Below are 27,848 nucleotides of genomic sequence, written 5' to 3'. Positions count from 1 at the left end.
TAAAAATCATCATAAATTCAGGGAAACCGGATTTATCACGTCCAATGAGTTTCTGTTTGATATTACTTCACTTCATCTGTTTCCGGTTTAAAAAATTGGCGGCACATGCTATTTAAAAGTTTAGAATAGACCAAAAAAGTGAAAGTACTCGAAGGTTTGTTTTGTTTTCTGACTTTTCTGAACTATATATACTCCATTGATGTTTGCACTTTAAAACAGAAGGTACTGGGATAGAATTTACCAAGTTTCTGCTCTATCAATGTGCCAATCTCAGATTTATCTCAGTCTCAAAATATTCACCAGGTCTGGTACAATCACTAGATTTAGCTACGTAGCTTGAATTACCTACATAGCTTTATTTACCTACCTGGAGTAGCTTTATTTAGCTACTAAATCAAACTTATTTCTTAAAGAAGAATTTTTCCTAGAAAGTGCAGAAAATTGCACTTTGATGCAGTGATAATTTTCAACTTTGAACTCATCTGAAAACAATTCATGAAAAAATCACTCTTGGAGATGTGTCTTTTTTTGCGCAATTGCAATCAAAGTTCTACAAGTTTTGGGGCTACATACAACAGTTAATTTGTGACCCAACAGTTACTTCTTGAGTGTAATAACAAAGAAAACCAGTTTTGGTTAACATGAGCACAATTTGAAGTTATCATACTTATCCACGCCTCATCGCGCACAAGGTGTACAGTTACTCAAACAATGGGAATACATATTTTCCTTAAAAGTGATCAAATGCAGCAATGTTAAAACTATCTCTGCTTTAGATTGCTTTTTAAATGATACCTAGAATAAATATTAGTAGACATTTTCTTGCGACTTTTTGTCTTTTTAAAATAAAAAGCAAAATTGTGAAAAGTTGCCTTGAAATAGCTAAATAAAGCTACCTGAGGTAGGTAAATAAAGCTACGGTAGGTAATTTTAGCTACGTAGCCACAGGGGCTTGCTCCCGGCGTGTAATAATTATTTATTTAAAAAAAAATCATATACATTAATACTAAAACTACGCAAGGGAGGACGCCATTTTGGACCCCTTCCTCGCTTCAACCTCTGTTTTCGTTATATTTTCCCGTATTTTACTGACTCACCGCCTCTGATCTGTCAAGTAATGATTCTTCTAGGACATAATGCTTAAATTTTCCCCTTGGAACCTCTACAATACAACATTTCAGACTTATAATAATCCAAACTCTCTTTAGGACAGTTGATAGGGACAGAAAACGAAAGTAACCTCGGCGTTTTACATTCGAATACGGAATTAGAACGCGGTTTTTTCAAATTTATAATTAGCAGCTGTGTTAACTAGTAGAAAAAGCCCGAGATTTTCGAATGTGTTTTCGTTTTCTGTCCCTATCAACTGTCCTAAAGAGCGAGTTTGGATTATTATTAGTCTGAAATGTGTATTGTAGAGGCTCCAAGGGGAAAATTTAAGCATTATGTCCTAGAAGAATCATTACTTGACAGATCCGAGGCGGTGAGTCAGTAAAATACGGGAAAATATAACGAAAACAGAGGTTGAAGCGAGGAAGGGGTCCAAAATGGCGTCCTCCCTTGTGTAGTTTTAGTATTAATGTATATGATTTTTTTTTTAATAAATAATTATTACACGCCGGGAGCAAGCCCCTGTGACGTAGCTAAATGTACTGATTGTACTGGACCTGTTCACAAGGTTATATTTTAATTTGCATTTTCAAAACTAGACATGAAAGCATAACATGAGTAAAATTGTAGTGCTTTTACTTAAGTTATGGACATGCATTTGTTGATCTTCATTTTAGGATGTCCTCCTTTATGGGCACACCCCAATTCTCACACCAAGACTGGTTGGAAAATGCAGCCAGACAGGTAGATAAACAACTTCAGGATGACAGAAGCTACCAAGAATTGTCTGATCAACTTAAAGTTCCAGTTCACAGTATGTACTCGCATGATAAAAATTTGAGGAAATGAATATTAATTAACTTGTAATATCAAATTCAATCTTCATTATTTCAGTGTAGTACACATACATGTGATTCTTCCGGCGGGAGACAAAATCTCCCGATATTTCACCCCCCTTCCGCCCCTCCCGATTAATTTTTAAATCTTCCATGTTTTAAAATTCTTCAAATTAAATATTATTTGCAATATTTTTTTTTATCATGTTTCATATAATTGCTTAGAATAAAAAGAAATTGAGATAAGAACGCCAGTGCAATAAATTTTCACAGCGGTAGGCTTCGTAGGAATCAACATGAGGTTGTATAATTATGTTGTAAAAATTAGTGATATATCAACTTGATAAAATTAAGGCCATTGATGTTTATTACTGAATGCAAAACATTGTAATTAGTTGCTAAAATACCCAGTTGCCATCTTCTAATGCTGCTTTGGTCATTAAAAGACACACTTATAATGTAGGTCACACTCTAGTTAAAAATAGATCACACTACAGGGTGTTGCTAAAATATACCTACTCTAATTTGTTCATTTTTTTAGAGGGTACTTTTTCCATCTGTACATATTCTATTTAAACACAAATCACTGACATAGAATTTGTTACATAAAACCTAGCTATGTTTTACTTCACTTACTAGTTGATATATCAATACTAAATCAAAATTAAAATTTTATCCAATGTTTAAATGATGCTGTTAACTCTTAATTAATTTACTAAGAAATGAGTTGATTTCATTTTAAATACTTGATTTCACTTCATTTGAATAAAAACTTTATTATATTTTTCTTAAAACTAGACAACAACTTTATAAAATAAAATTTGTGAAGTAATAAATCTGGAGAAGGTATTTTTTCCTGAATTTTGGGGGTTTGATGTCTTTTTGCGATTTGAAAAAATGTCGAGAAAAAATCTCCAGCTTTGAGACCAAAACTCCAGCTGAAACATTTCAAATCTCCAGTTGTTATTTTTCAGTTCTGTCACATGTATGAGTACAGCTAATTTTGTATTGTTGCAGGGTAGAAAACACTGTCTAACATGATCTTTTTGTTATTTACATTGTGTGTGTGAAATTCAAATTCATGAATAGATACTTTTTTCACCATGTCCAGCAAATTCCTCATAATCCACTCTGTCTGTCAATGTCCAATGTAATTCCCTAATCCATGTCATATCGAGCTTAAGGTTGCGATTGCAAGACATCACGTGATCGACTCACATGATGTTTAAAAAAATATTGCAGAGGAAATTTGTTTTCGTCTGTAAGATCTTCTCTAGCATTTTCAACACTTACATCGGCCATGTAAACATTGAATCATCGATGCATATACATATTGTGTAAACATTTGTTGTAAAATGTTTTCTGCATTGGATTTTGTCAAAAATTGAAACTCATCACACTTCTTTTGAAAGAAAAAAAAAGTTTCTTTTTGCAAGTTTTCACAAATCTAGCAAAAAATACACGTGTAAGAATGACAGACGAAATAAATATTAATTTTCTCTAGCTATAGAGAGGTAACTTTGTCAAGTGTTTGACACTAAGTTGTCAGTAAGGAATGGACAGAATGTTAAATATTAAATTTCATGTAGATTTTACATAAAATGTGCATTAAAACATATATTCTACAGAGTATTATTGATGTTTCAGATCAACCAAGCTTAAGTGGATTAAATGAGTTAGATTACCCTAGCTTACCAGAAGCTGGAATTTCCATTGAGAACTTGTGTGAGATTAGCAATGTGAAAAGAGTACCCCTACCCCCGGAACTGGTAGAGCAGTTTGAACGTATCCTTTCTTAACAGTGTTTTACCTTTTTAGTAACTGTTACATAACTTTTGATCTGTATTTTTTGAACTCATAAATGATAATAATTCAAAGATATTGCAGATTTTGTTAGAAAATCCTTGACTTTGGCTGTAGGAATGCAATGTAATTGTATGATGGGATTGTTTCCCACCATTGAGAGAGCATGGCTGACCATTGATAGTGATATTTTTGTGTGGAGATATGAAGATGGGTAATTATAGACAGAAAATATAGTGTAGCTGTGTTTCTGTTGTAGCTTCTTTATAGCTTAATGATTTACATATACAAATTATGCATATATTTTTTCTGAAAGGAAAGGTGCCTTTGTACCTGATTTTTTCTGATTATTTTTAGCACAGACTTGGCATACTTTGATGGACTGAATGAAACCATACTCAGTGCTGCCCTAGTGAAACCAAAGCAAGGTAAGGTATTTTCAATATGAACATGCAATCAAGTCATTTAAAAAGTATTTACTCCTATCTTTTTGTAAGTAAATATATTTCTTACTATTTTAAGGGACTGTCATTGATATTTTCATTAGTCTGTGGGTAGTGCAAATTTATTTGAAAATGAACGAAGACAATATCTTTGAGAAAAATACAGACTGCATCATTCTGTGAAGTTGAAATCAACCTTATTCTCTATGTTATACAGGTATTTTCCAGCCCCACATCCAGTATTTACTTTGTCTGGCCACTCCTGTGGACATTGTCCTACTAGGGGTCAGTTTCTCTAAACCCTACCATGGTATGTACATATGGATTTATCTGGAAGGAAATAACTGAACAAGTCTATTTTATTGAATGCATGCACATATATCTGTGTCTGTCAAATCTGTAAATTTCTCTGCTTTAGATGTTACAGCTGACAGTGGCAGTGGTGAAATGCACCTCCTTCCAGAGCCTCTCTTCTCGATCCCTACAGATAATACATATATAGTTAGTATTAAAGGGGCCCCCAACGGGAGAATCTTTATGGCAGGAAAAGATGGCTGTTTGTATGAACTGGCTTATCAGGTTAGAATGCTAACATATGGTGTATGTCAAAATAAATTGTCTGAATGAGAACTAGAGAGTTTTTGTAAAACATGGACCTCTGCTAAGGAAAAAAAATTATGCCACAAAGCCTTGCAACTGTAATTTGAAAAAGCTGATAAGAAATGGTTCCTTTTCAATCGTATCTTTTAAGCTTATATTGTAAGTTGGTTTAATTTTTTAAGCTTATATTGGAGGGATTTGCCATTGACCCACATATAGGTCAGTACAACGTTTTGCAAGAATCGGTTGACAATTTCAAGTCAATCCTCTAATGTTTTCACCTATGATTCAAATATTTTTATGCCCCCGTAATCGAAGATTCGGGGGCATATAGTTTTTGCCCTGTTCGTCCGTCTGTCTGTCTGTTTGTTTGTCCGCAAAAACTTTAACCTTGTCCATAACTTTTGATTGGTTGGAGCTATGGCTTTCGTATTTCACAGATGTATTCCTTGTGACAAGACCTTTCTTTGGGTACCATCACATTCGACCTGTTGACCTTGACCTTGGAGTTTGACCCACTTTTGCAAAAAATTTTGAGACTTTAACCTTGGCCATAACTTTTGAACACTTGGAGCTTGGGCTTTCAAACTTCACAAGTGTATTTCTTGTGAGAAAGCCTTTCTTTGGATATCAACAACTTTGACCCTTTGACCTTGAACTTGGAGTTTGACCTACTGTTGAAAAAAACTTTAACCTTTGCCATAACTTTTGAACAGTTTGAGCTAGGTCTCTCATACTTTGCATGTGTACTCCTTGTGACAAGACCTTTCTTTGCATACCAACAACTTTGACCTTTTGACCTTGACCTTAGGGTTTTACCTACTTCAAATTTGAAAAATTTTAACCTTGGCCATAAATTTTGAACAGTTAGTGCTACGGTTTTCATACTTCACATATGCATTCCTTGTGAGAAGACTTTCCTTAAGATACCAACAATTTTGACCCTTTGACCTTGACCTTGGAGTTTGACCTATTTTTGAAAAACTTTAACCTTGGCCATAACTTTTGAACAGTTGGTGTTAGGGCTTTCATACTTCACATATGCATTCCCTGTGACAAGACCTTCCTTTAGAAATGAACAACTATGACCCTTTGACATTGACCTAGAAGTTTGACCTACTTTTGAAAAACTTTAACCTTGGCCATAACTTTTGAAGAGTTGGTGTTAGGGTTTTCATACTTGACATGTTATCCTTGTGACAAGACCTTCCTTTGGATACCAACAATTTTGGCATTGACCTTGACCTTGGAGTTTGACCTACTTTTAAAAATTTTTAACATTGGCCATAACATTTGAACGTTTGGTTCTAGGGCTTTCACATTTCACGATCCTGTGTATCACTTGTGACAAGAAATTCCCTTGGACACCATTTGACCTTGACCTTGCCATTTTAGTTACATTGAAAAAACTTTAACCTTTGCCATAAATTTTCAACGGTTTGTACTAGGGCTTTCATATTTCACAGGTATATTCCTTGAGACAAGACCTTTCTTTCGGAACCAATTTAACATTTTTGATTTCTTGACCTGGAGTTTGACTTGCATTTAAGAAACTTTAACCTTCGCCATAAGCTGCCATACAGGGGCATCAGTGTTTCACAAACACATCTTGGTTTTTTTAGAAATTACGCCAAAATTTTATAATTATGACATGCTCAATGTCCAAACCACATCTGTTGTTTCTGATTATATCGCTACACTTGATCTATTAAGCAATTATCATGATTAATTTTCATTCGTTTATCATGATTAATTTTCATTCGTATTGTCTACCGTTAACGCTTACATCACACAGTGTTTACTTACTGGCACAAGAAAACAACTTTGTACATGGTACTAATTAATTTAATTAACAAGAGTTTAAAAAGAGTCAAGAATTTTATTCTAGATTATTTTTTATCAAATTTATATTAAATATTTTATCAGAAATATTTTTAAACAGTACATATGAATTTCACAATCACAAATTCGGGTTCGCAATTATATATTACCGATGAACAAAAGATTTATAGTAAGTCACAATTCATTGAAAGAATTAGGATGTTTATAAATAACAAAATAAATAATACACACTTAAGATAAAATAAAGTAATTAAAATATGTAAAAATTTGTACTTTTATGCATAATGTTAGAATACACAAACAAAATATTTCAAGACATCTGCCAATGATAATCATCGGAGTTGTTTAAAAATACTTTATTTCCCCGTCCAGAAAAATACCAATCTTTTTAGGACTCATCTTTAAGTCAGACATAGAGTTTTGGATCAAAATTTAACTCCAAATAAACTGACTTATAGGTAAGTATATACAATTATTGAAAGGGTTCTAACATGAGTTGAAGTTTTTTAATTAAGAAGATTATTTCTTTAAAAATTACTATCCCCCTCCCTGCAGAGTAGGAGTTTTGGTCAGAAAATTACTCATTTTGACCTTGACCATGAAAAAAATGCTGAATGCTCCTTTTATTGTGAGTCATTAAGGTTATGAAAAAGGTCATATGAAATGTAAAAAGGACATGCTTCTAAACAGTTACATGTATGAATGTTGTAGTGTTAACAGTTTAGCTTTCATTGTACAGGCTGATGATGGCTGGTTCAGTAGAAAGTGCAGAAAGATTAATCATTCAACCAGTACCTTGTCCTTCCTTGTTCCATCTTTTCTCAACTTTTCCTTCAGCGAGGATGGTGAGTCTACAACAACTTCTGAATTACATCTTTCTAGTTAAGAATTGATATCATTTTGAAATATTTCTTTTCTTTTACAACAGATCCTTTGTTGCAACTGAGTTTGGATGACTCCAGAAACATCCTCTATGCCTGCACTGAGAAAGGGACAATTCAGGTAAAGGCATTGGCACTTGACATTACATATAAAAAAAAATATAACCCCCTACCTAATAAATCACAAGGTATGCATGGTCAACATCTTGAATTTTTATGCCCCGCTATGAATATGGCCGGGGCATATAGTGTTTGTCATGTCCGTCTTCCGTCCTTCTGCCCTTCCGTCCTTCCGTCTGTCTTTCCGTCACACTTTGCATTTAGCTCTGTTCAAAGCTCAGTTTCAAAGAAACTATCCAAGATATTTTTATCAAACTTCATATGCTGATAGAGAGCTATGCAACTGCATCAACATTTTTTTTGACCTTGACCTTTCCTTTGACCTTGACCTCACTTTTCTTAAAATAGTGTTTAGCTCAGTTTTAAAGATACCATTCAAGATAGTGTAATCAAACTTCATATGCTGATACATACTGATGAGAGCTATTCAACTGCATCAATATTTTTTGACCTTGACCTTTCCTTTGACCTTGACCTCACTTTTCTTAAATTAGTGTTTACCTCAGTTTTAAAGAAACCATTCATAATATTTTTATCAAACTTCATATGCTAATACATACTGGTGTAACCTTTTCAACTGCATCAACAATTTTTGACCTTGACCTTTCCTTTGACCTTGACCTCACTTTTCTTAAATTAGTGTCAAACTTCATATTCTGATACATACTGATGTAAGCTATTCAACTGCATCAATATTTTTTCACCTTGACCTTTCCTTTGACCTTGACCTAACTTTTCTCAATTTGTGTTAAAATGTTACATTACTAATATACCCTCGGCGGGGCATTCATATCCTATGGACATATTTCTAGTTCTAAGACAATCACATCAACTTTTTTTTGTTGTCTGAAACTCGATGAAATCAATATCCTGCAGATATACATCTATTCCATCTGTGGTCAGATGTGTGTAGGCATAGACTCAAAGTTTATTTTTAATTTTTAATGACAAATAATTACTATTCTGAACATACAATGTAGTTTAGATTTTGTTCAATTTTTAGGTCACCTGAGTCACTCAGGTGACCTATTGCTATCCGTTCTCGTCTATATTTAAGGTATATGACTTGGGACAAGATGGAAAGAGCATGGGTAGAGTGGCTTCTATACCACTAAATAATGTGGTTCACAGTGCCTCCCTCATCGCCAGGTAAAATATGACTTGTCAGAGTACACATAGCTCACCTTGTAAATATGATGAATATGTGTTACTGTTTTTTAAAATGGTGTTTTGGTTGTATGGACTTCACAAAATTTCTATGGCAAATAAGAAGCACCTGTATTTATTGCCAGTATTCTTACATTGAATGCTAATACTTGTATTTTAAATCTTGTTACATGTATTCACAGAACTGTTGAGAGATCAAATTTCAAGCCAATTGTCCATATCAGTGCCTTGACAAAATCTGAGTCAACAAATATTCACCTGGTGGCTGTCACAAAAACTGGTACCCATATTCTGAATTTTTGCTTGATTTTATCACAAGCTTCTCAAAGTATGAATATACATCTGAAATTTCCCAGATTATAAATAGAACCTTTGAAGATGCAGGGTTATTTTTAGGTCACCTGAGTCACTCAGGTGACCTATTGCTATCCGTTCTCGTCCGTCGGCGTGCGTCGTGCGGTGTGCGTCGTGTGTTAACATTTGAACATTTTTAGCTTCTTCTCTGAAACCGCTTAACCAATTTCAACCAAATTTGGCATATAGCACCTATGGGTGAAGGGGAACAAAAATTGTGAATTCCATGGTCCCTGCCCCCCTGGGGCCTGAGGGGTGGGGCTAAAACCACCAAAAATAATGCAATCTTTAAAAATCTTCTTCTTTACTCCTGGACATCAAGCAGTCAAACTGTTGGCATCATTGTAATAAGCATTGAGTCCTCTACCAAAATTGTGAAATTCATGGCTCCAGGGTCAGGGGTTCTGGTGCTAGGGTGGGGCTATATAGATCATATAGGGAAAGTGCATTATTTCTTTGAAAATCTTCTTCTCTGCTCCTGGGTATTAAATAAAGTAACTAAGTACATAGTTATGAAGAACAAGAGTGCCTCTTTCAAAATTGTGAAATTCATGGCCCCAGGATCAGGGGTTCTGGTGTTAGGGCGGGGCTCTATTGATTATATAGAGAAAATGCATTAATTCTTTGAAAATCTTCTTCTCTGCTCCTGGGTATTAAATAAATTTACTAAGTATATAGTTATGATGAGCAAGAGTGCCTCTTTCAAAATTGTGAATTTCATGGCCCCTGGGTCAGGGGTTCTGGTGTTAGGGCAGGGCTCTATTGAGTATATAGTGAAAATGTATTAATTCTTTGAAAATCTTCTTCTCTGCTCCTGGGTATTAAATAAAGTAACTTAGTACATATTTATGATGAGCAAGAGTGCCTCTTCCAAAATTGTGAATTTCATGGCCCCAGGATCAGGGGTTCTGGTGTTAGGGCAGGGCTTTATTGATTATATACATTAGTTAAAATGCATTAATTCTTTGAAAATCTTCTTATCTGCTCCTGGGTATTAAATGAACTAATTTAGTACATAGTTATGATGAGCAAGAGTGCCTCTTCCAAAATTGTGAATTTCATGGCCCCAGGGTCAGGGGTTCTGGTGTTAGGGCGGGTCTCTATTGATTATATTGTTAAAATGCATTAATTCTTTGAAAATCTTCTTATCTGCTCCTGGTTATTAAATGAACTAATTTAGTACTTAGTTATGATGAGCAAGAGTGCCTCTTCCAAAATTGTGAATTTCATGGCCCCAGGGTCAGGGGTTCTGGTGTTAGGGCGGGGCTCTATTGATTATATAGTGAAGATGCATTTATTCTTTGAAAATCTTCTTATCTGCTCCTGGATATTAAATGAACTAAGTTAGTACATATTTATGATGAGCAAGAGTGCCTCTTCTGAAATTATGAATTTCATGGCCCCAGGGTCAGGGATTCTGGTGTTAGGGTGGGGCTCTATTGATTATATAGTGAAAAGGCATTAATTCTTTGAAAATCTTCTTCTCTGCTCCTGGGTATTAGATAAACTAACTTAGTATATAGTTATGATGAGCTAGAGTGCCTCTTTCAAAATTTTGAATTTCATGGCCCCAGGATCAGGGGTTCTGGTGTTAGGGCAGGGCTCTATTGATTATATAGTAGAATTGCAATAATTTTCTCTGCTCCTGGGTATTAAGTACATAGTTATGAAGAACAAGAGTGCCTCTTTCAAAATTGTGAATTTCATGGCCCCAGGGTCAGAGGTTCTGGTGTTAGGGCAGGGCTCTATTGAGTATATAGTGAAAATGTATTAATTCTTTGAAAATCTTCTTCTCTGCTCCTGGGTATTAAATAAAGTAACTTAGTACATATTTATGATGAGCAAGAGTGCCTCTTCCAAAATTGTGAATTTCATGGCCCCAGGGTCAGGGGTTCTGGTGTTAGGGCAGGGCTCTATTGATTATATAGTAGAATTGCATTAATTCTTTGAAAATCTTTTTCTCTGCTCCTGGGTATTAAATAAACTAACTAAGAACATAGTTATGGTGAGCATGACTGCCTTTTCAGAAATTGTTTCATGGCCCTTGGGTCAGGGGTTCTGGTGTTAGGGATGGGCTCCATTGATTATATAGTAAAATTGCATTAATTCTTTGAAAATCTTCTCTGCTTCTGGATATTAAATAAACTAAGTACATAGTTATGATGAGCATGGCTGCCTCAGAAATTATGAATTTAATGGCCTCTGGGTAAGGGGTTCTGGTGTTAGGGCGGGGCTTTATTGATTAGATAGGGAATTGGCATGAATTCTTTCAAAATCTTGTGTGCGCCTGGGTATTTTTCAAACAAAGGAAGTGCATGGTTATGATAAGGAAGAATGCCTCATGGCCTTTGGGTCAGGGGTTCTGGTGAGGGGGAAAGAGCTCTATTGATTATATATAGTGAAAATGCATAATTTCTTTCAAAATATTTTTTCTACTACTGGTTATAAAGTAAAGAAACAAGTGTATAGTTATAATGAGAAAGGGTGCTTCTTCCAGAATTGTGAGTTTGTGGCCAATGGGTCAGATGTTCTGGGTAAGGATGGGGCTTTATTTATTTAATTTTATGGTGAAAATGCATTTCTTTGAAAATCTTCTATGCTTCTGGGGATGTTCAAGGCAAACAGAGTAAAAGTTTTAATATGCAAGGGTATTTTTACCAGATTTTTGAACACCTGGACCATTTAGTCAAGTGTTCTAGTCCTGGCCAGGGCTCTATTAACTTGTATTCTGCTGAGCAAAGTTATTCCCCTTTGCCATTCACCTTTGATAATTAATCAATGTAAATAATGTATTTGAAAGCTTAATAGAATAAGAGAATTATGCAAGATAATTTATTGTATAATGAAAATGTACTTTCATAGATTTAATGACTTGGAAAGTCAGATAGGCAGATAGATACTAGACCAATTATTTTGTTGATGCTAATCATACTATTTTTCTTGCTTTTGGGCAACAAAGCTTCATTTTTCAGTTTATGGATCCTCTAAATTGTTGTATTTTACTCAGGTGACCGTTAAGGCCCTTGGGCCTCTTGTTTTCTGTAGGTGTTAGACTGTATTTTACTACCAACCCATTTGGTAATAACAAAGGACGACCCAGCATGCTGACCCTTGTCCATGTTCGACTTCCTCCAGGGTTTTCTGCCTCCACTGTTGTTCACAAACCACAAAATGTTCACATGGCTTATCACAAGAAAGGTAACCCATCAGTATTGTTGTAACACATTCAGTGACAGATATTATTGCAATAAGGGGTTATATCTTTACACATATACATCATTTCAGTAAAATATTAATTTAAAAGTACAGTCAAACCTTGTTATCTCGAACTCAAGGGGACCAAGAAAAAACTTTGAGATAACCGAGGATTTGAGATATCCAGGGTAAAATACTTAAAGAACAAGCGATTGGGACTTCCAAATCACTTGACACACCGGTATCCATCGTGTTCGAGATATCAGTGTTCAAGATACCGAAGTTCAACAGTATTGTGGTATTAGTTAAGTATGTACATATATCTGTAAAATGAGAGTATGAATTTTCCTTTTATACCTACTGGTATATCAATGTTTTAGGAACTTTGTTACTGGTTGCCTCCCAGTCGGAGGACAGTGATTTACTGTGGACAATTAGTAACGACTCATTCCCATTCCAAGGGCAGCTCATGGAGGCTCATGTATGTAAACAAAATAAACTGCCCTTTTTTTGTTTTCTTTTGATAAATGTTCCTATATTCTGTGAAAAGTGCATAGCGCTAAATTCTATTACTGGTAATAAAATGACAGCTGTCACATTGTAAGTCACAGAAATGCTGTAAAAAGTTACAAAAAAAAATCATATTGCACTGCTTCAAAAAATCCATGTATTATTTAAAAAAAAAAAGAATATAAACGTGTGTCTGTGTGAGGGATAACTTTGGTCCATTCACCCATTACAGAGTACTATTCCAATAGATGGTCGTACCTGGGCTATGTGTGAGGTGACCTCAGGAGAGACCAATGTTACTGTTGACAAACCAGATCCTCCATCAGTGGTCACTCAACACTCAGAAACCCCCAGACAGTTTGTACTTCTGAGTGCCCAGGTTTGAACTACTCATTGAAACTATCTTTATTAGTTGAACATGAATAAAACTTGTTAATGAATGTTATGTTAATCAGATGAAATAATTTTTATATGTAAGCATATATTCTTTCTTAATATTCTTTCTGTTAAAGAAGTGTGCACTGAAGGGAAATTACTCTAGATAGTTGTTTTACAACCTATTGAAATAAATTACTCATGTACAAGGAATGTCACAGATTCGAAGAGGTAAATAGGCCATGAAAAGATATATTTTCTTATTTCAGGGGAGTCACATATTCTCAAAGATGAGGCCTGTAGATCAGCTAAGACAATTGTTAATTGATTGTCAGGGACCTGATGCTGAAGAGGTCAAAGCATTCTTTAGATTACATAAGGTAAAAACGGTTGAAAAAAAATTTTAATTCTTGTACATGTACATGTAATTTATTTCATTTGACGAACATTGTATCATTGTATAGATAGCACCAGAGCTCAGATAGACTTTAAACTCGCATTATGTGTCTTTGTAATTATATAAATGACATGTATAAATTTTTCCATATAATTGTAATTTATCTAAACTTATTGCTTGACAATGATTGAAATCATGTTTGTATATAACAAAGAAAGGATTCACGAAGTTGAAAGATTTTGTATCCATTCTTTTGTGTATAAAATATAATAAAATATGTTCAAAACAAGGTTAAAAAAAATCTGTTTGAAATACAAGTACATATTGTATTAGCAGTAACCAACATAAAATTTTTCTTGAAGCTTCAATTCTAAAAAAATATTTCTTCCAGATCGAGCAGGCCTGTTCAACCTGTCTTATCTTAGCTTGTTCAAGAATCGCAGCAGATCAGCAGGCAAGTTCTGTGTAATAGCTCATTTTAATTTTGAGTGATCACTTTTTAAAGGCAAATTTTCAATCAAGAACATTTTGCATCAAATATTTTAGGTTGCTACCTGGGCTACCATGGCCTTCTTTATGTATGGTGGGGAGCCTCAACTTCATTTTACTGGTACTCCGATGGGCACCGATGGCAGGATGATGCCGAGCAACCTGGGAGCTATGGGTATTTACTTAGTATTAAAGGCTATTCCAAGATGAAAAAATAAATTTAAAAAATCTCTAGGGGTGGTTCCCCTTTAATATTCTGGAGTCCTTGGATAAAGGATAGATTTTTTAAAGCAGTGACTCTTTGATAACATGTTCAAATGCAGACCAAGGCTAGGGGTGCGTTTAAAAGCTTAGTGGCGATAAAGCCTCGTAAAGCTACGATCTTGAACAATATGATAACCTAACTGCTACATAGGAAGAGCTAGCATAAATATTTGATGTTAAGTACATGTATTAAATTCAAGATGGCCTTCTTTGTTACCACTTTGCAGCACACAAGATTTTAACAAAAAGGGCAATTGTTTTCTACAGTTCTGTTTTTTTCATAAATTGCACCTGTGCAAGTACCTTGAATACTGTTAACTCTTCATGTGATCAAAAGAACTATAATTCATGTGAGAAGTCAAAATGGCTGCTTACTGCAGAAGCCTATAGCAAATTTTTGTTTGAACTTTTGACCAAGATAGATAGTGGTCAGTAAAAACAGAAGTAATGTAGTGTTTTCCATTGTGAGGAATTACCCTGTAAATTGACAGTATGTTAGAGAATGCTCGTTGGAGGCCATCGATGTGGGAAGTTTAGCATAATTTTTGTTGCAGATCTTTTCAATTCCACTTTTCAACATATAGGTCTACATCAGACGTCCACACCAGCTCCAGGAATGGGTCACCCATATTTCCACCCAGCGATGACTCCAGGACCAAACATCACACAGGAGATAGCATTCTCAGGCAAACACAATGGAATCTGTCTGTACTTGGCCAGAATCCTCAGGTCTGTCAATAAAAATCAAAAAAATATTCTGAAAGGAATGAATAGAATGCAGAGATATATTTTATTGCCTGTGATAGTGGCTGCTGTGTTGTTTGACAGTGAATTTAAAGATTTATTATGAAGATGTTATGGAGATTAAATTTTGAATACACATTGTAGGTCAATATGGGAAAATAATGTCACCATGGATTATCCCTGCCAATCATCACAGGGAGTCACAAATTATGTAAGTTCATTACATGTGTGTTATGCTTATATAAGAAACACTGGTTGTCAAAAAAGGCACCGTCAAGTACATATTACAGTGTGGATTCTAGATATTAACTCTGATATTGACAAAAGATACTTTTAATTTTTAAGCTGACAAGCAGAATAAATGGTGATGATTTGAACCAAATTTTGGAGAATGTCAGGGGGCTTTCAGACTTTGTGGAGTTCAACTCCAGGTTTGATACTGGACCCTCAGAGGGGTAAGTCAGATAACTGCCTGTGTTTTCTTATGCCCTGTTTACACGAATGTGCATTAGATATTTAATTCGCAGTAAATTAATTCAAAGTAAAATAATGTGAATTAAACTAATGCAAATTAAATTGCTTTCACACATCAGTCAGTGCGAAGTAAACTAATGCAATTTAAAATTTTATTTCTATAGAGTAAGCCTATTATGATGTCATTTGCAAATCACTTCACCTTATGCAGAGCAGATTATATTTGACATATATATTATAGTGTCTGGACAGATGTTTAGTTATAAACTTAATTTTTCATTGTTTTTCACTCAAAAATAGCATAAGTAATGCAATCTGACCACTGACATGTGGCAGGTGGCTAAATTTTGCTATTACGCATGCGTCAGAATTTAATTATGCCCCTCTTCGAACAAGGGAGGGCATATTGCTTTTCTGCTGTCTGTATGTTGGTATGTCTGTCTGTCGGTCCACCAACAGTTTCTGTTCATTTTCTTCGCAGAGGTTGCACATACTGAAATGAAATTTGGTATACCTATTTATCATAAAAATATCTAAGTCAAGTTCTGTTTTGGATACGATCAAGCAATTTTTGACAGAGTTATGCCCCTTGGACTTTGAAAAATTCCAATTATTCTCGTTCATTTCTTCCGCAGAAGTTGCACATTTGCACATACTGAAATGAAATTTCATATACAGGTTTATCATAAAAATATCTTGTTCAAGTTCTGTTTTGGTTATGATCGAGCAATTTTTGACAGAGTTATGCCCCTTGGACTTAGAAAAATTCCAGTTATTGGGGGGGGGGGGGGATAAGTGTTTCACATACATCTCTTTTGGAATTAGCTTCGCTTAGCGTTCACTTGGAGCTAATGCGAAGTAATTTGATGCACAGTAAATTAATTGGAATTAAACTAATTGGCATTAAATTCTCTGTGTGAACAGGGTTCAAATTTAATTTACAGTAACTTTCGTTTAATCGAATTAAACTCTTCGTGTGAACAGGACATTAATGGAAGATAAACTATATGATTCTGTTGTTGGGTTCAGTAATGAGAAGTAATGTAATTTGATGTCTTATTGCAGCATGTAAGAAAATTTACATGTACCTGTAAGTGCTTAAGTATTAGGGAGGTTTCCAAGTGACCCACACTCTTAAATAGTGAACGCTTTTAAAATAAAAACTCATTTACGAATTTCAATATTCATGAAAAGCTTTTTTCATTGGCCATTCTCAAATTCTCAAATAAAAGATGTCCTAAATAATAATTGTTTACAGTATTGTAATGAAAATTCCTACCTTTTACAGGATGATGTCACAGGTGCCATTTTCTCCACACATGATGGGACACATTGATGAGCAAGGACGCAAAAAGTTACAAGGTTAGTCTCAGCGTGGTATCCACTTGCATAAATACATATGTATAACTTTTTAAGTACATGTGTATAAATACATATACAGGTGATTCTCGATCTCTCGAAGTTCAAGGGACCGTAAGAAAAGTTCGAGAGATCGGGGGGTTCGAGAGATAGAAAGTGAATAAAATCCGGAATTTTCAGTTCCGATCATCATTGTTCTACTATTATACATACCGGAAGTATATATTGATAATGTCATTACACTTTTTCATTCGTATTTTACAGGTAATTTATTTGATTTCAACAACAATGATCGTGTTTTGAATAAATAAAATGATTAATTTAAGTTTCAATATTTATTTGTTCTCATTTCATGTTTACATGAAACCTGAATAGCAGTTGTCGATTTTGCTAACCCCCGGGTGCTGGCTTGATCGGTCCTTCACAAGATTGCTTGTAATCAGTATACAATTCTTGAGATAGGATTTGTGCAATGTTTGCCAAACTGGGATTCTAATAATATTAGAGTTCATAATCTATGGAAAATTACTGACACATCTCTAAATTATTTTCTCAAAATTATCGTCTCGTCCAGTCAAAATAAGTTGTGAAGCAATTTGTTTATAATTTACCAATTAACCAATTAATTATATCAACACTCGGACAACTCACAGGTGTAGTATCATCTATGTAAACACCCAATTAACATGTCCATCCCAGCCCCAGGCGTTCACTGTTATCCAGATAAGTCCAAGCTGAATTAATTTTACACTTGATTGACGTGTATACATACGCAATCAAAACTTCGAGAGATAGAGAGTAAAAAACAATGAAATATGTGTAACGGGACCCAGGTCTTGGTTCAAGAGATAGAGAACTTCGAGAGATCAGGAGTTCAAGAGATCAGGAGTAAATTTGCTTAGTTACATAGAGGTAAAAAACGGGACCGGAGGTTCACTTCGAGAGATCAAGAACTTCGAAAGATCGGAGTTCGAGCCATCGAGAGTCACCTGTATATAACTTTTCAGGTATACATGTATTCTGTGCTGTATTTGTGTAGTTTGATTTCCTTCAATGTGTAAATGTTCTGACATTGTAGCTGAGGCTCAAAAGATGGAGAAGGTGTCTCTACAACATATACATGATCTGATCCGCCGTGTGGAGGAAGTTCTAGGATTGTGGAGAATCCTGGTGGATCATCAGCTCCACATTATTGTATCCACTCTGTCTAAGGTAACAAGAATAAAATCTGACTAGAAGTTGGAAATTCTCAACATAAGATCAATTTTTTTAAATATTTTAAAAGTGTTTTGTTCATTTCATAATGTTTTATTAAGGATCAACAAAATTTGCTGAGGAATATGAGTTTCAAACAATTATCCACCCATGCAACAGGAAAAGAGGTATAGTTATTCACTCAAATCACGCCTTCATGTAAATACATATATAACTACTGCAAAAAAAAAAATGTGTTGATATATCAGTATTATGAGGTACATTATATGGTTTGATTTCAAACTTGGTATAATGCATAGAAAAAGTTTCCAGTCCTGTTAAGGACGACGGACCTAATTCGAAATTTCGAGCCACTGCGCAGAAAACCGCACATATACCTTGAATCAAATTTTATTAATTATGTATTGCAAAAGATAAGAAATATACATTTTTAATTCTTTTAAAGATTTTCAAACATTTCCTTTCAATTCAAAAATATTGTAAATATTTCGATTTATATTCATTTGTTAAATTTATTTAAGGAATGTTTTTAAGTTTTGTGTGAGTTATTGGTGTGTAAATCACACAGACTTGTCACGTAGGCATACTTCATGAAGCGTGCTAGCGCTTCATGAAAAATATGCCTACGTGCAAATCTGTGTGATTTACACACCAATAATTCACACTAAACTTAAAAAATTCCTTATATTTACATTTTACATGCTTAAGTGCACCAAAAATATACTCAGTGTTTGAATTTCTCCCTGCCCTATATCGTCATATTTTTATTAACGTCTGTATAGCCTCATTGTGACGTCACTTTAGCGCGAGTTTCACCGTGTATATTTCTACGCGTGAGTGTACACAAAAATGGCTTTCAAATTAATTTCACAGTTGGCTTAGTAAAAAAACACAGCAAATGTAAATATAAATAAATGATTTATTTGGCCAAGGTATTTTCATTGAAAATTTCCCCCAAAATGTGCCCTACACCTGCATTTGACATGCCCCTCTGAAAAATCTAATCCGATGACCCATTAATTTTTTCGCATAAGAATGTATTCACTATTACAAAAGAATTGACCTATAGGAGAGAACAATTTCCCGGAAAAAGTGATATTTAAAAATCAATCTTTATTTGTTGTTTTCTACCGTATGTATGTCTAAATTTTTCAAATTTGAGTTTTACAACTAAAATTTATCATTTACAACTTCACAATAAACCTCCAAAGTTGGCCGAAACACCATTTTGTCCATTAAAGCGTTGATTTTTGCATAAATTTTGGCCTAGAAGTCCTTCAGGGCAGGCCTGCCCCTAAATAAAATTGTGATATTTTGGGATGGAAGGAATAATTTAAGATAGGATTTTTTTAGGGGCACCCCTGCCCTAGGGTCGAAATTCACAAAAAACCTACAAAAAATAAGTAAACTTGATTTTGACAATCTGCTTCAAATTTATACCGTTCAATCTTGTAGTCAGAATAGCTCATTTGATATATGCGCTGCGCTGACTTTTATATCGTGGGTACTTTATTTTTAAAGTCGGGGGTTCGAATCCACCTGTTGCCACACTTTTATAGTTTTAAATTTTTGCCTTTTCAAAGACTATTTTAATTTTTTTTATAGGCTTGTGTATGTTTCTTCAATTATCTATCCTTTATGCATTCCCATTTTTGATATAAGAAACATTAGAGAGAGATCAAATCGTAGCAATCCAATGTACAGTTGTCAGTCAGGCGGAACAAGTCTCAGTATAAGCACACTTTCTCCGAGGACAAGAATAACTTACTCTGTGTTACTCTCGGCAGCATTGAGCTGCAATGAATTTCAATTTTATATATTCCTTAGAATTTAATCACATTGCTTTTATTCTGTCTGTGCTACTAGTCCTTGTCTGGGTTACATGTAGTACATGAATGTTACGTATTGCTTGAATTATATGAGCTTAATATATTTAGAATAACATACATGTACTTTTGTTTTCAGTCAATGTTCTAAGATCTTAAGTTTTGAAACATTAGGGCTACATATATCAGTAACTGTACTCCCTTGGATTTCATTTAGGCCCATATGATTGCACACATTAATTGCATGTTTTTATTATATCCAACTGAAATGTGTTGTAAAATAAATAGCCTAGACATAAAAAACAGAGTTCCAGAGACAGTAGACATTACCATTATGTACAATGAGAAGTAAAGAAAAATATCAATTATTACATTTGGAGATAACAAACTCAGAATATCAATGAAAGTGTTCCTCCTACCTCTACTCACTGAAATAAAGATTTATGAAAAACAAATTGTTACATGTATTCAGCCTAGTGTCATTAATCGGAACGGAAATCGACAAGCTTTTTGTAGAGAAAAAAACCAAGCGCTGCCCTATAGGTCAGATCCCTATTTATATAGAAGTGATCCTTTGCTGGTAATTTGTCTAGTTAACATTGTGCTTTAATATGAATAAAAATTCTTTTGCAGAATTTTTTTCAATGATCACTCTTATACCTTACACTGGCAATTTCCCATTACTTCCGATAGTGATTACCGATTTCCATCTCCAACTTTTGAGACGCTCCCCATTAAAAATTTACATCGATGACCATATGATTTTTTTATTGATTTTAACTCACCAAAAGTCACTATTGCAGAAATGAATTAGGTCCGTCGTCGTTAAGTTTGAAAATGGAAAGTTCAAGTAGAATATTAATTGTACATTTTAGATACTTATATGTAATGTATTTTGTATTCCTTTTTCATATTGTCATACAAATAATATTACAATATCTAAAAGAAAAATTAGCAACTGGAAATGTGTTTGACTTAAAATTGTTTTGTATTCTTTCATTTGGATAATTCAGATGTGTGGAGCTTTAATAACCTGCCTTATTAATCGTTACCTTGATGACAATGCTACGATTGATGCTATCAGTAGCAGGCTTCGTGAAGTGTGTCCATCTCTCTATAGCTCGGATGATGCCACCTGTTCAAAGGCAAGTTACCTTTTTCAGTATCTTATCATTGTAAAAATTATTAAATAGTTGACTATATGTTCACCTTTCTTTTTTAGGCTAATGAGCTCTTACAAGCTGCCAAAATCAATAAAAATCAAAACGAAAAGATGACACAGCTGAATGAGGCATTGAAAGTATGTATAATTAGCCATGGAGATAGATCAGTTAAATTAACACACTGTAAGTCAGTTGTCAGTCCCCATGATCCAGTTTGTGTTTTTGTATATAATAAACTTTGTAACTATAACATTGTTGAGTTTTATATAAACGTATAATTTTATGTGTAAATGCTTTCTAAATTGCAGAGTATTTTGGCATTTATAATTTATGGACTGAAAAGTATTTATGCTTCTTAGAAGTCTATTCTTAACAGTTTGAGGGTTACATGTGGCATACTTTTATAGCTATACAAAGAGGTGTCCCAACCCCTTCAGCTTCCTGTGGTCTGTACCCAGTTTGCTTTGGTCCACTACTACACAGGTATTGTTGACCTCTGTCTGACTCTAGCAAAGAAAAGGGACCCTCAGAATCTCGCCCTCCATTTCTACAGGAGTGGGGAGCCTCAAGAGGATATCCAGGGAATGACAGCTTATATGACAAGGTAGAGGGATTAATATTCAGAAAAGTCTAACACTGTGGATATATCAACTGTTTTAAAGAATTCTGAATAACATAGTACATGTTTCTTATTTACAATAATCATCTGTTGTGTCACAGTGACCAATGTTTCCATGTAGTCATATGTAAAGAGATATGATGTCTTTTGAAGGATGGAATGCTACAATTGTATCACAGACACTCTGGCCTATCTCCTTTCTGCCAGTGTCTCCCACCCTCACGCTCCCAGTGTTCCAAAGTCCCCAGGCCCACCCCCTCAACCAGATCCCAACAGGATGACCACACATGATGCAGAAAAACATGTAAGAACAAAGAATACAAGGTATTGTGTTCATGCATGTAATATATTTGAAAAGGAAATCACTCCATCCAGAGTTGTAAAAAATGTGTGTTCAATTTTTAATTGCAGAAAGAAGAAGTTTTCCGCATGTCACTCAAATCTGACGACGAGTTGTTTCATGTGGCTCTGTATGATTGGTTTTTCAATGCCAACCTCACAGAAAAATTATTAGAGGTAAGAGAGCAATGTTAAATTTTAGTACACAAAAATATTATCAAATATGTGTTCTCTAAAACAAAATCTGCACTTTAATCAATATTTTTTTAGGTGCAAACACCATTCATAGAGCCATATTTAAAAAGGAAAGCCACCTGCTCATCAGAAGCAATAGGAGCTCTTGATATGTTATGGAAGTATTATGAGAAATGCAGGAACTTTTCTGCTGCAGCCAGAATTTTATCAAGGCTGGCAGAGAGACTAGGGTAAGATGATTGTGTCTGACAAAATTACTCATTTTGGATAAAGTGAAAAAACATATACATGTATGTATTGAAAATGAATTTGCTTTTTATGTTTTGTGCATGATAGAGTATTCCAGCTAGGATTCTAGAAGGGGAGGGTGTGAGTGCCAAAAATGGCTGTTTTAGCATGTGAACAGATTGGTAGCTAATTGGACCTTGATATTATTGTAAACTTTGTATCAATTACACTGTTAGTACTTTCATTTTTACATCACCCAGTGGTGATTCATAGACTTGCAAATATTCACATAATTGTATTGACCAGGGAAAGTGCTGCTATGACTGTATGAACTTGACTATTAGAAAAAAATATTTGAGGCCCTGTTCATGTGACTCATCAATTATATTTAAGTTTATTTGATCACTTGTTCAGGTTTCAGCTGGATTTGCCTTTATATTGTGTTGTATAAAGAAAATTTTTTTACATGTAATTTTAACCTTTGTAGGACTGATGTGAACCTACAACAGAGGATAGAGTACTTGTCCCGAGCCATCATGTGTGCCAAGAGTTCCTCCACCAGGACCAGCTCTGCAGTGGAGGGAGAGTTCCTGCATGAACTAGAAGAGAAAATGGAGGTCTGTAGCAAATAGAACTGACAAATGTATTGTAGAACCAAAAATGGATGAATTTTGATGTCGGTGATAATTATGATTGTATATCTACTTCAGATATATTGAAATCCAAGGGACCAACACATTTTTTCCAATATAACCAAAATAAGCGAAATTGGTCTATGAAGGCATTTTAAAATTCTGATCCTGATCCAAAACACTTTGAAATACCCAAACTAATATTACACGGTTAAAGTTACAACATTTGAATAGTGAAATGAAATTGTTTTTTTCATGCAAAGATTTATTCAAAAAAAGTCCGACATTTTTCAACTTTGGTACAATTTCCTGATCTTATTCTTTATCAGCTGGGGAAAAATCGCCAGACTTGTGTGGACTTGAGGCTTCAAAATTATACGACTTGCTGTTTGTACATGTATATCATTAGTGATGTGTGATCCGATAAATCCCAAAATCTTTTGCTAATTTGGATTTAGATTTCATGTTTTAATTCTAGGCTCACATTAATTCATTTTAATTTTTTAAAGACAGTGTTTTTCTTTCTTGTGATTAACCCGTTTACACAAGCATGCATTAAACAGCTGTTCAAAAGCATCATCAGTATGTGATCTGAGAGAACCAGATAACCCTCAGTAAACATGCAATGAAAACATAATAGGTGAAAATATATCAAATGACACTTTAGCATCTACCTGTGTAGCTACGATGTCACCAACCATGACGACTTGTCAGGAGGACTTACATGTATCAGTTATAAAAACAACTCATTATCAGCTTTGGAGGCCGATAATTTACTTCGAAATAAGCGATAATTCAATGCGAGCGATTTCAGTTTAAGCAATATTTTATTATCAGATACAATCTTTGTGGATAAAAATCTTAAGAACGACTAGCTTTCACACTGTTTTTCCAAATGAAAAAGAATTCATTCAAATATGACAAAAAATTTCATCAGAATTGAAGAAAAGACTGGATTTTAATTTCAGGTGGCTCGCCTACAACTCCAGGTTCAGAGGGCTCTAAGTAAACTCCCCAGTAATATTCTAGATGTCCAGTATGCACTCACTAGTCTAGATTCAGAACTCATGGACCTAACCAGGGTTTGTTTTCACATTTTTTCTCCAAGTATTTCCAAGTATTTACCAAATAACAAGGACGGTGAATATTCTGCATATGTTCTCTCTTAATCTAAGCTTAACTTCAAAAGTTGTACATTATTATATTTTGACAGTTGTATGAGGACTTTGCAGACAGATTCGACCTCTCAGAATGCAAACTTGCTATTGTCCATTGTGCAGGATTGTATGATGGGGCTCTCATTGAGAACCTCTGGCAGAACATTATAGATAAAGGTAAGCAATGTTTCTTTTATTTTGCAGTGATGAACATTATTTTCTCAGAGTTTGGAATTTTATAGTGTTCTGAATTTATTTTAAAATATTTCTGAATCACAAAGGACTTTAATTTTGCAGAAATTGAAGCAACGACAAATATGAACCCCAGCCTAAGAACAACAAATCTTCAGAACAAATTATTACCGATTGGCAGACTGTACATAAAGTCAGACAGATACTTTCCCATAGGTAAATCATCTCTATTACGGCATAAAACAGGATCTTAGGTAAAGCAGGTTATTCCCCTTAAACAGATTATTCCCCCCTTTGGTAATTGCCCTTAGGGGTAAAAAAAATATTTGTTAAGAGACTCAGCGTATAATTCCTAATAGCTGAATTGTGTTCATTGTGAGTAAAGTATAATTTTTAGCGATCATTGATTTCATTGTGGCCATAACTGCATTATCACCAAATTCCTAGGGTAGAAAGGTCACAAATATATAAGAATACATCAAACATTTTTCCAGCTTTCCTTGTAAAGCACTTGGAGCAGAGGAGTTGTGATCTTGATTTAAACACTAGATGGGTTTTTCTCCTAATGTTGGACATTGGTGTGCCTCCTTCCAAGCTGCTGGAAATTTATGACAGACTCTTCAAATCTAGGGTGAGTGTCTAAACTACTCTTAATTCACCTATAGCAAACACACTAGTGAATGCCTGCTTAAAACAAAGTTAAATTTTGTCAATAGAAGTGCACAATTATGTGAAATTTCAACATGTCTGACATACTACAGATGTGGGAAACTGGTTCCAATTTCTTGGACAATTGATACAACTGTGTTTTATTGTGACATGGGACTTGTAAAAATTTAGGATCCAAATTTGATAGGAATATCATTGTGAAACAAATTGTTTAACATAAAACAATTATTTTTCAGGATCCATATTGGCAGCAGGTTCAGAAGCCATTACGACTACTGGAGGTTCTGCATGATTTATTATCACACATTTGTGAAAATCGAGCCATCATTCCAGCTTATGAAAGGTAATTAAAATCATACTTTGAAAAAAGTGAAGTATTTTACATTAAATCTGTGTTGTATTGGAAGAAAGTTGAAATTATTTTCTTATACTACTTAACATTTTATTTAAGATCATGAAAATAATTGCTAGGGATATAACCTGGTTTAGAAATTTGTTCCATTGCAAAACTGAACATTCTGAATTTGCAGAGCAATATATGTACATTGTATGTTGATTTACATATACTCAGTGCATTATAATCTGTGCCATTTTAGCTCATCTCAGTGAAGTTGGGGGAGCTTATGTAATACCCTCTGCGTCCCAGGTTGAAGTTTTGGGAGCAGATTTCTTTTCACTTCTATGCCCTATATTAATCAGAGGTGCATGGGGGATGCTTCTATTGTGTTTCATTGTATTAGTTAAGGTTTCAGATGCTGCAATTTCAGCTAAAGAATGACCAGGTTAATGTTTTTGGAGCAGGTTAAAGTTTTTGGAGCAGGTCTCATTCCCAAGTAACTATAAGCCCAATATCAGACCTGTTTACTCGTACTATTTCGCCGTATTTTGTACGGATTTTGAGTCCAAAATACGTCTCAGGTTTTGCCATTATGAAAATACGGAAATCTGTCGTTCGGATTTCAGCGTTAGTTTTCGTTATGATCTGTCTCAGTTTGACAATTTTTAATTGCTAACAAAGAGAATGATTTCAAACACCTCAGTGATGTCGGGTTGCCAAAACCCGATGGTTTAAAAAATGACAGAAACCCCTCGAAAGAAAGCAAGGTGTAATGTTATTAAACCATGTTTTGGTAATCAGAAATGTAGTTGTGTTCTAGTAATGTATGTAAAATGGATGGAAAGTGAATCTTACGGGCAAATGCCAAATCTCACTGACAAATCTAATAAAAAATACTGAGAGACAACAATATGGGTAAACAGGTCTGCAATATTGACCAAATTTGCATGGATGATACACCTAAGGATGCACACTACCAGGCTTGCTTTGGATGCTGGATCTGACCTACATTTTCCGGATGAGTGACCAGGTTAAAGTTTTTGGAGCAGATCTCATTTCCAAGTAACTCTAAATCCTATGTTGACCAAACTTGCTTGGATGATACATCTAAGGATGCACACTACTCCACTTGATTCAGATACTGGATCTGACCTACATTTTCTGGATGAGTGACCAGGTTAAAGTTCTTGGAGCAGATCTCATTTCCAAGTAAATGCAAGTCCTATGTTGACCAAACATGCTTGGATGATACATCTAAGGATGCACAAGTTTTTAGATAAGTCCATTCCCAAGTAATTGCAAGCCCTATCAGACCAAAATTGTATAAATGTTGCCTCTAGGGATGCACACTACTAGATTATTACTTTAGTGTGGGACTTTGCCTTACTTAAAGACAACATTTGTTGAGATGAGCTCTGTAATCACTGATTACCTATGTTTTCTTCAAATAATCAGCATACATACATAACAACACATGTATTTTGTTCCTCTGTGTAGGCGATCATTTACGACCATGTGTTTGGATTTTGTTTCCAACTACCTGGTGGAACTTCAGACCATGAGGAGCACCCCACAACAAGCCGCTGTTGTCAGCCACTTCAAACGTCTTCAGGCCCAGCTAGAGAGATTCTAACATCAAATATCTACATAGAAACTTCTTTTTTTATTATACAGGTATCAAACATTATTATTTAAATTGACAATTTAAAGATTGGATAAAGCAGAAATGTACTTGTAAATGACCAAATGAAATTGAATTGTCAATTTGACCATTAATTGTCGTACACGAGAGTGTGAGAGAAACAAATGTAATGGTAAGGATTGTTGGTATATGTATGTATGGGTTTCATGTTATTTAAGGAGTTGGAATGTGTGTGTTGTTGTAACACATGTTGTTTAACGTCATCATCATAAAGATGAAAGAATGTTACTCTTTGAGATATTAAAAACAAATTATTGTAAGAATTGTTTAAAGAAAATAGAACTGTCAAACTGTCATTGTGAAAAGATGTGAAAAAAATAAAGATTGAAATACATGTATTTAATAACTCTGGTCTTTCTTTTTATATAGACATTTAGGGTGGACAATAATCCTAAAGACTTCTTAGAAATCTGTTAACAACCCCCCCCCCCCCCCCCCATTTCTTACTTGCATCCCAAATTGACTGATATAATACTCTAGACCAAGAAAAAAAATGGATTTTTTAGTATCCAATGTGTTTCAAGCAGGGCACTGTTAACTCGATATTCAATCAACATTAAGAGTGTTGATGGAGCTTCATAGTTCACTCTCATAAAATTGCATACTTATCA

General features: G+C 34.6%; 1 protein-coding gene across 1 annotated transcript; it reads left to right on the top strand.

The window, feature by feature from the left end:
- Nucleotides 1-73: 73 nt before the first annotated feature.
- On the top strand, nucleotides 74-27,550 carry LOC133177114 (nuclear pore complex protein Nup155-like). The gene is made up of 36 exons (XM_061312210.1): nucleotides 74-154; nucleotides 1,788-1,924; nucleotides 3,594-3,731; nucleotides 3,867-3,963; nucleotides 4,107-4,177; nucleotides 4,410-4,502; nucleotides 4,611-4,771; nucleotides 7,374-7,479; nucleotides 7,563-7,636; nucleotides 8,693-8,784; nucleotides 8,985-9,082; nucleotides 12,202-12,354; nucleotides 12,732-12,832; nucleotides 13,094-13,240; nucleotides 13,506-13,616; nucleotides 14,025-14,087; nucleotides 14,180-14,297; nucleotides 14,971-15,115; nucleotides 15,275-15,341; nucleotides 15,476-15,585; nucleotides 16,893-16,966; nucleotides 18,042-18,175; nucleotides 18,280-18,345; nucleotides 21,018-21,149; nucleotides 21,227-21,304; nucleotides 21,575-21,771; nucleotides 21,940-22,090; nucleotides 22,198-22,302; nucleotides 22,396-22,550; nucleotides 23,036-23,165; nucleotides 24,149-24,262; nucleotides 24,394-24,514; nucleotides 24,635-24,745; nucleotides 25,024-25,160; nucleotides 25,435-25,541; nucleotides 27,033-27,550. The coding sequence occupies exons 2-36, from the start codon at nucleotides 1,789-1,791 to the stop codon at nucleotides 27,166-27,168; spliced, it is 4,029 nt and encodes a 1,342-aa protein (XP_061168194.1). The 5' UTR covers nucleotides 74-154; nucleotide 1,788; the 3' UTR covers nucleotides 27,169-27,550.
- Nucleotides 27,551-27,848: the final 298 nt, after the last annotated feature.

Source organism: Saccostrea echinata, unplaced genomic scaffold, assembly GCF_033153115.1.
Source record: "Saccostrea echinata isolate AGI-Se365-2 ecotype Australia unplaced genomic scaffold, CSIRO_AGI_Sech_v1 ptg000086l, whole genome shotgun sequence".
NCBI classification, from domain to species: domain Eukaryota; kingdom Metazoa; phylum Mollusca; class Bivalvia; order Ostreida; family Ostreidae; genus Saccostrea; species Saccostrea echinata.
Note: the sequence above shows the minus strand (reverse complement) of the source record. Positions and strands in the feature narration are given on the sequence as shown.

Bases quoted from the DNA above. Each gene is read 5' to 3' on its own strand.
- LOC133177114 (XM_061312210.1), top strand. From the start codon at position 1,789: ATGTCCTCCTTTATGGGCACACCCCAATTCTCACACCAAGACTGGTTG. The intron at 14,088-14,179 runs GCAAGTTCTGTG...CAAATATTTTAG, and splicing joins GAATCGCAGCAGATCAGCAG to GTTGCTACCTGGGCTACCAT. The intron at 16,967-18,041 runs GTTAGTCTCAGC...CTGACATTGTAG, and splicing joins AGGACGCAAAAAGTTACAAG to CTGAGGCTCAAAAGATGGAG.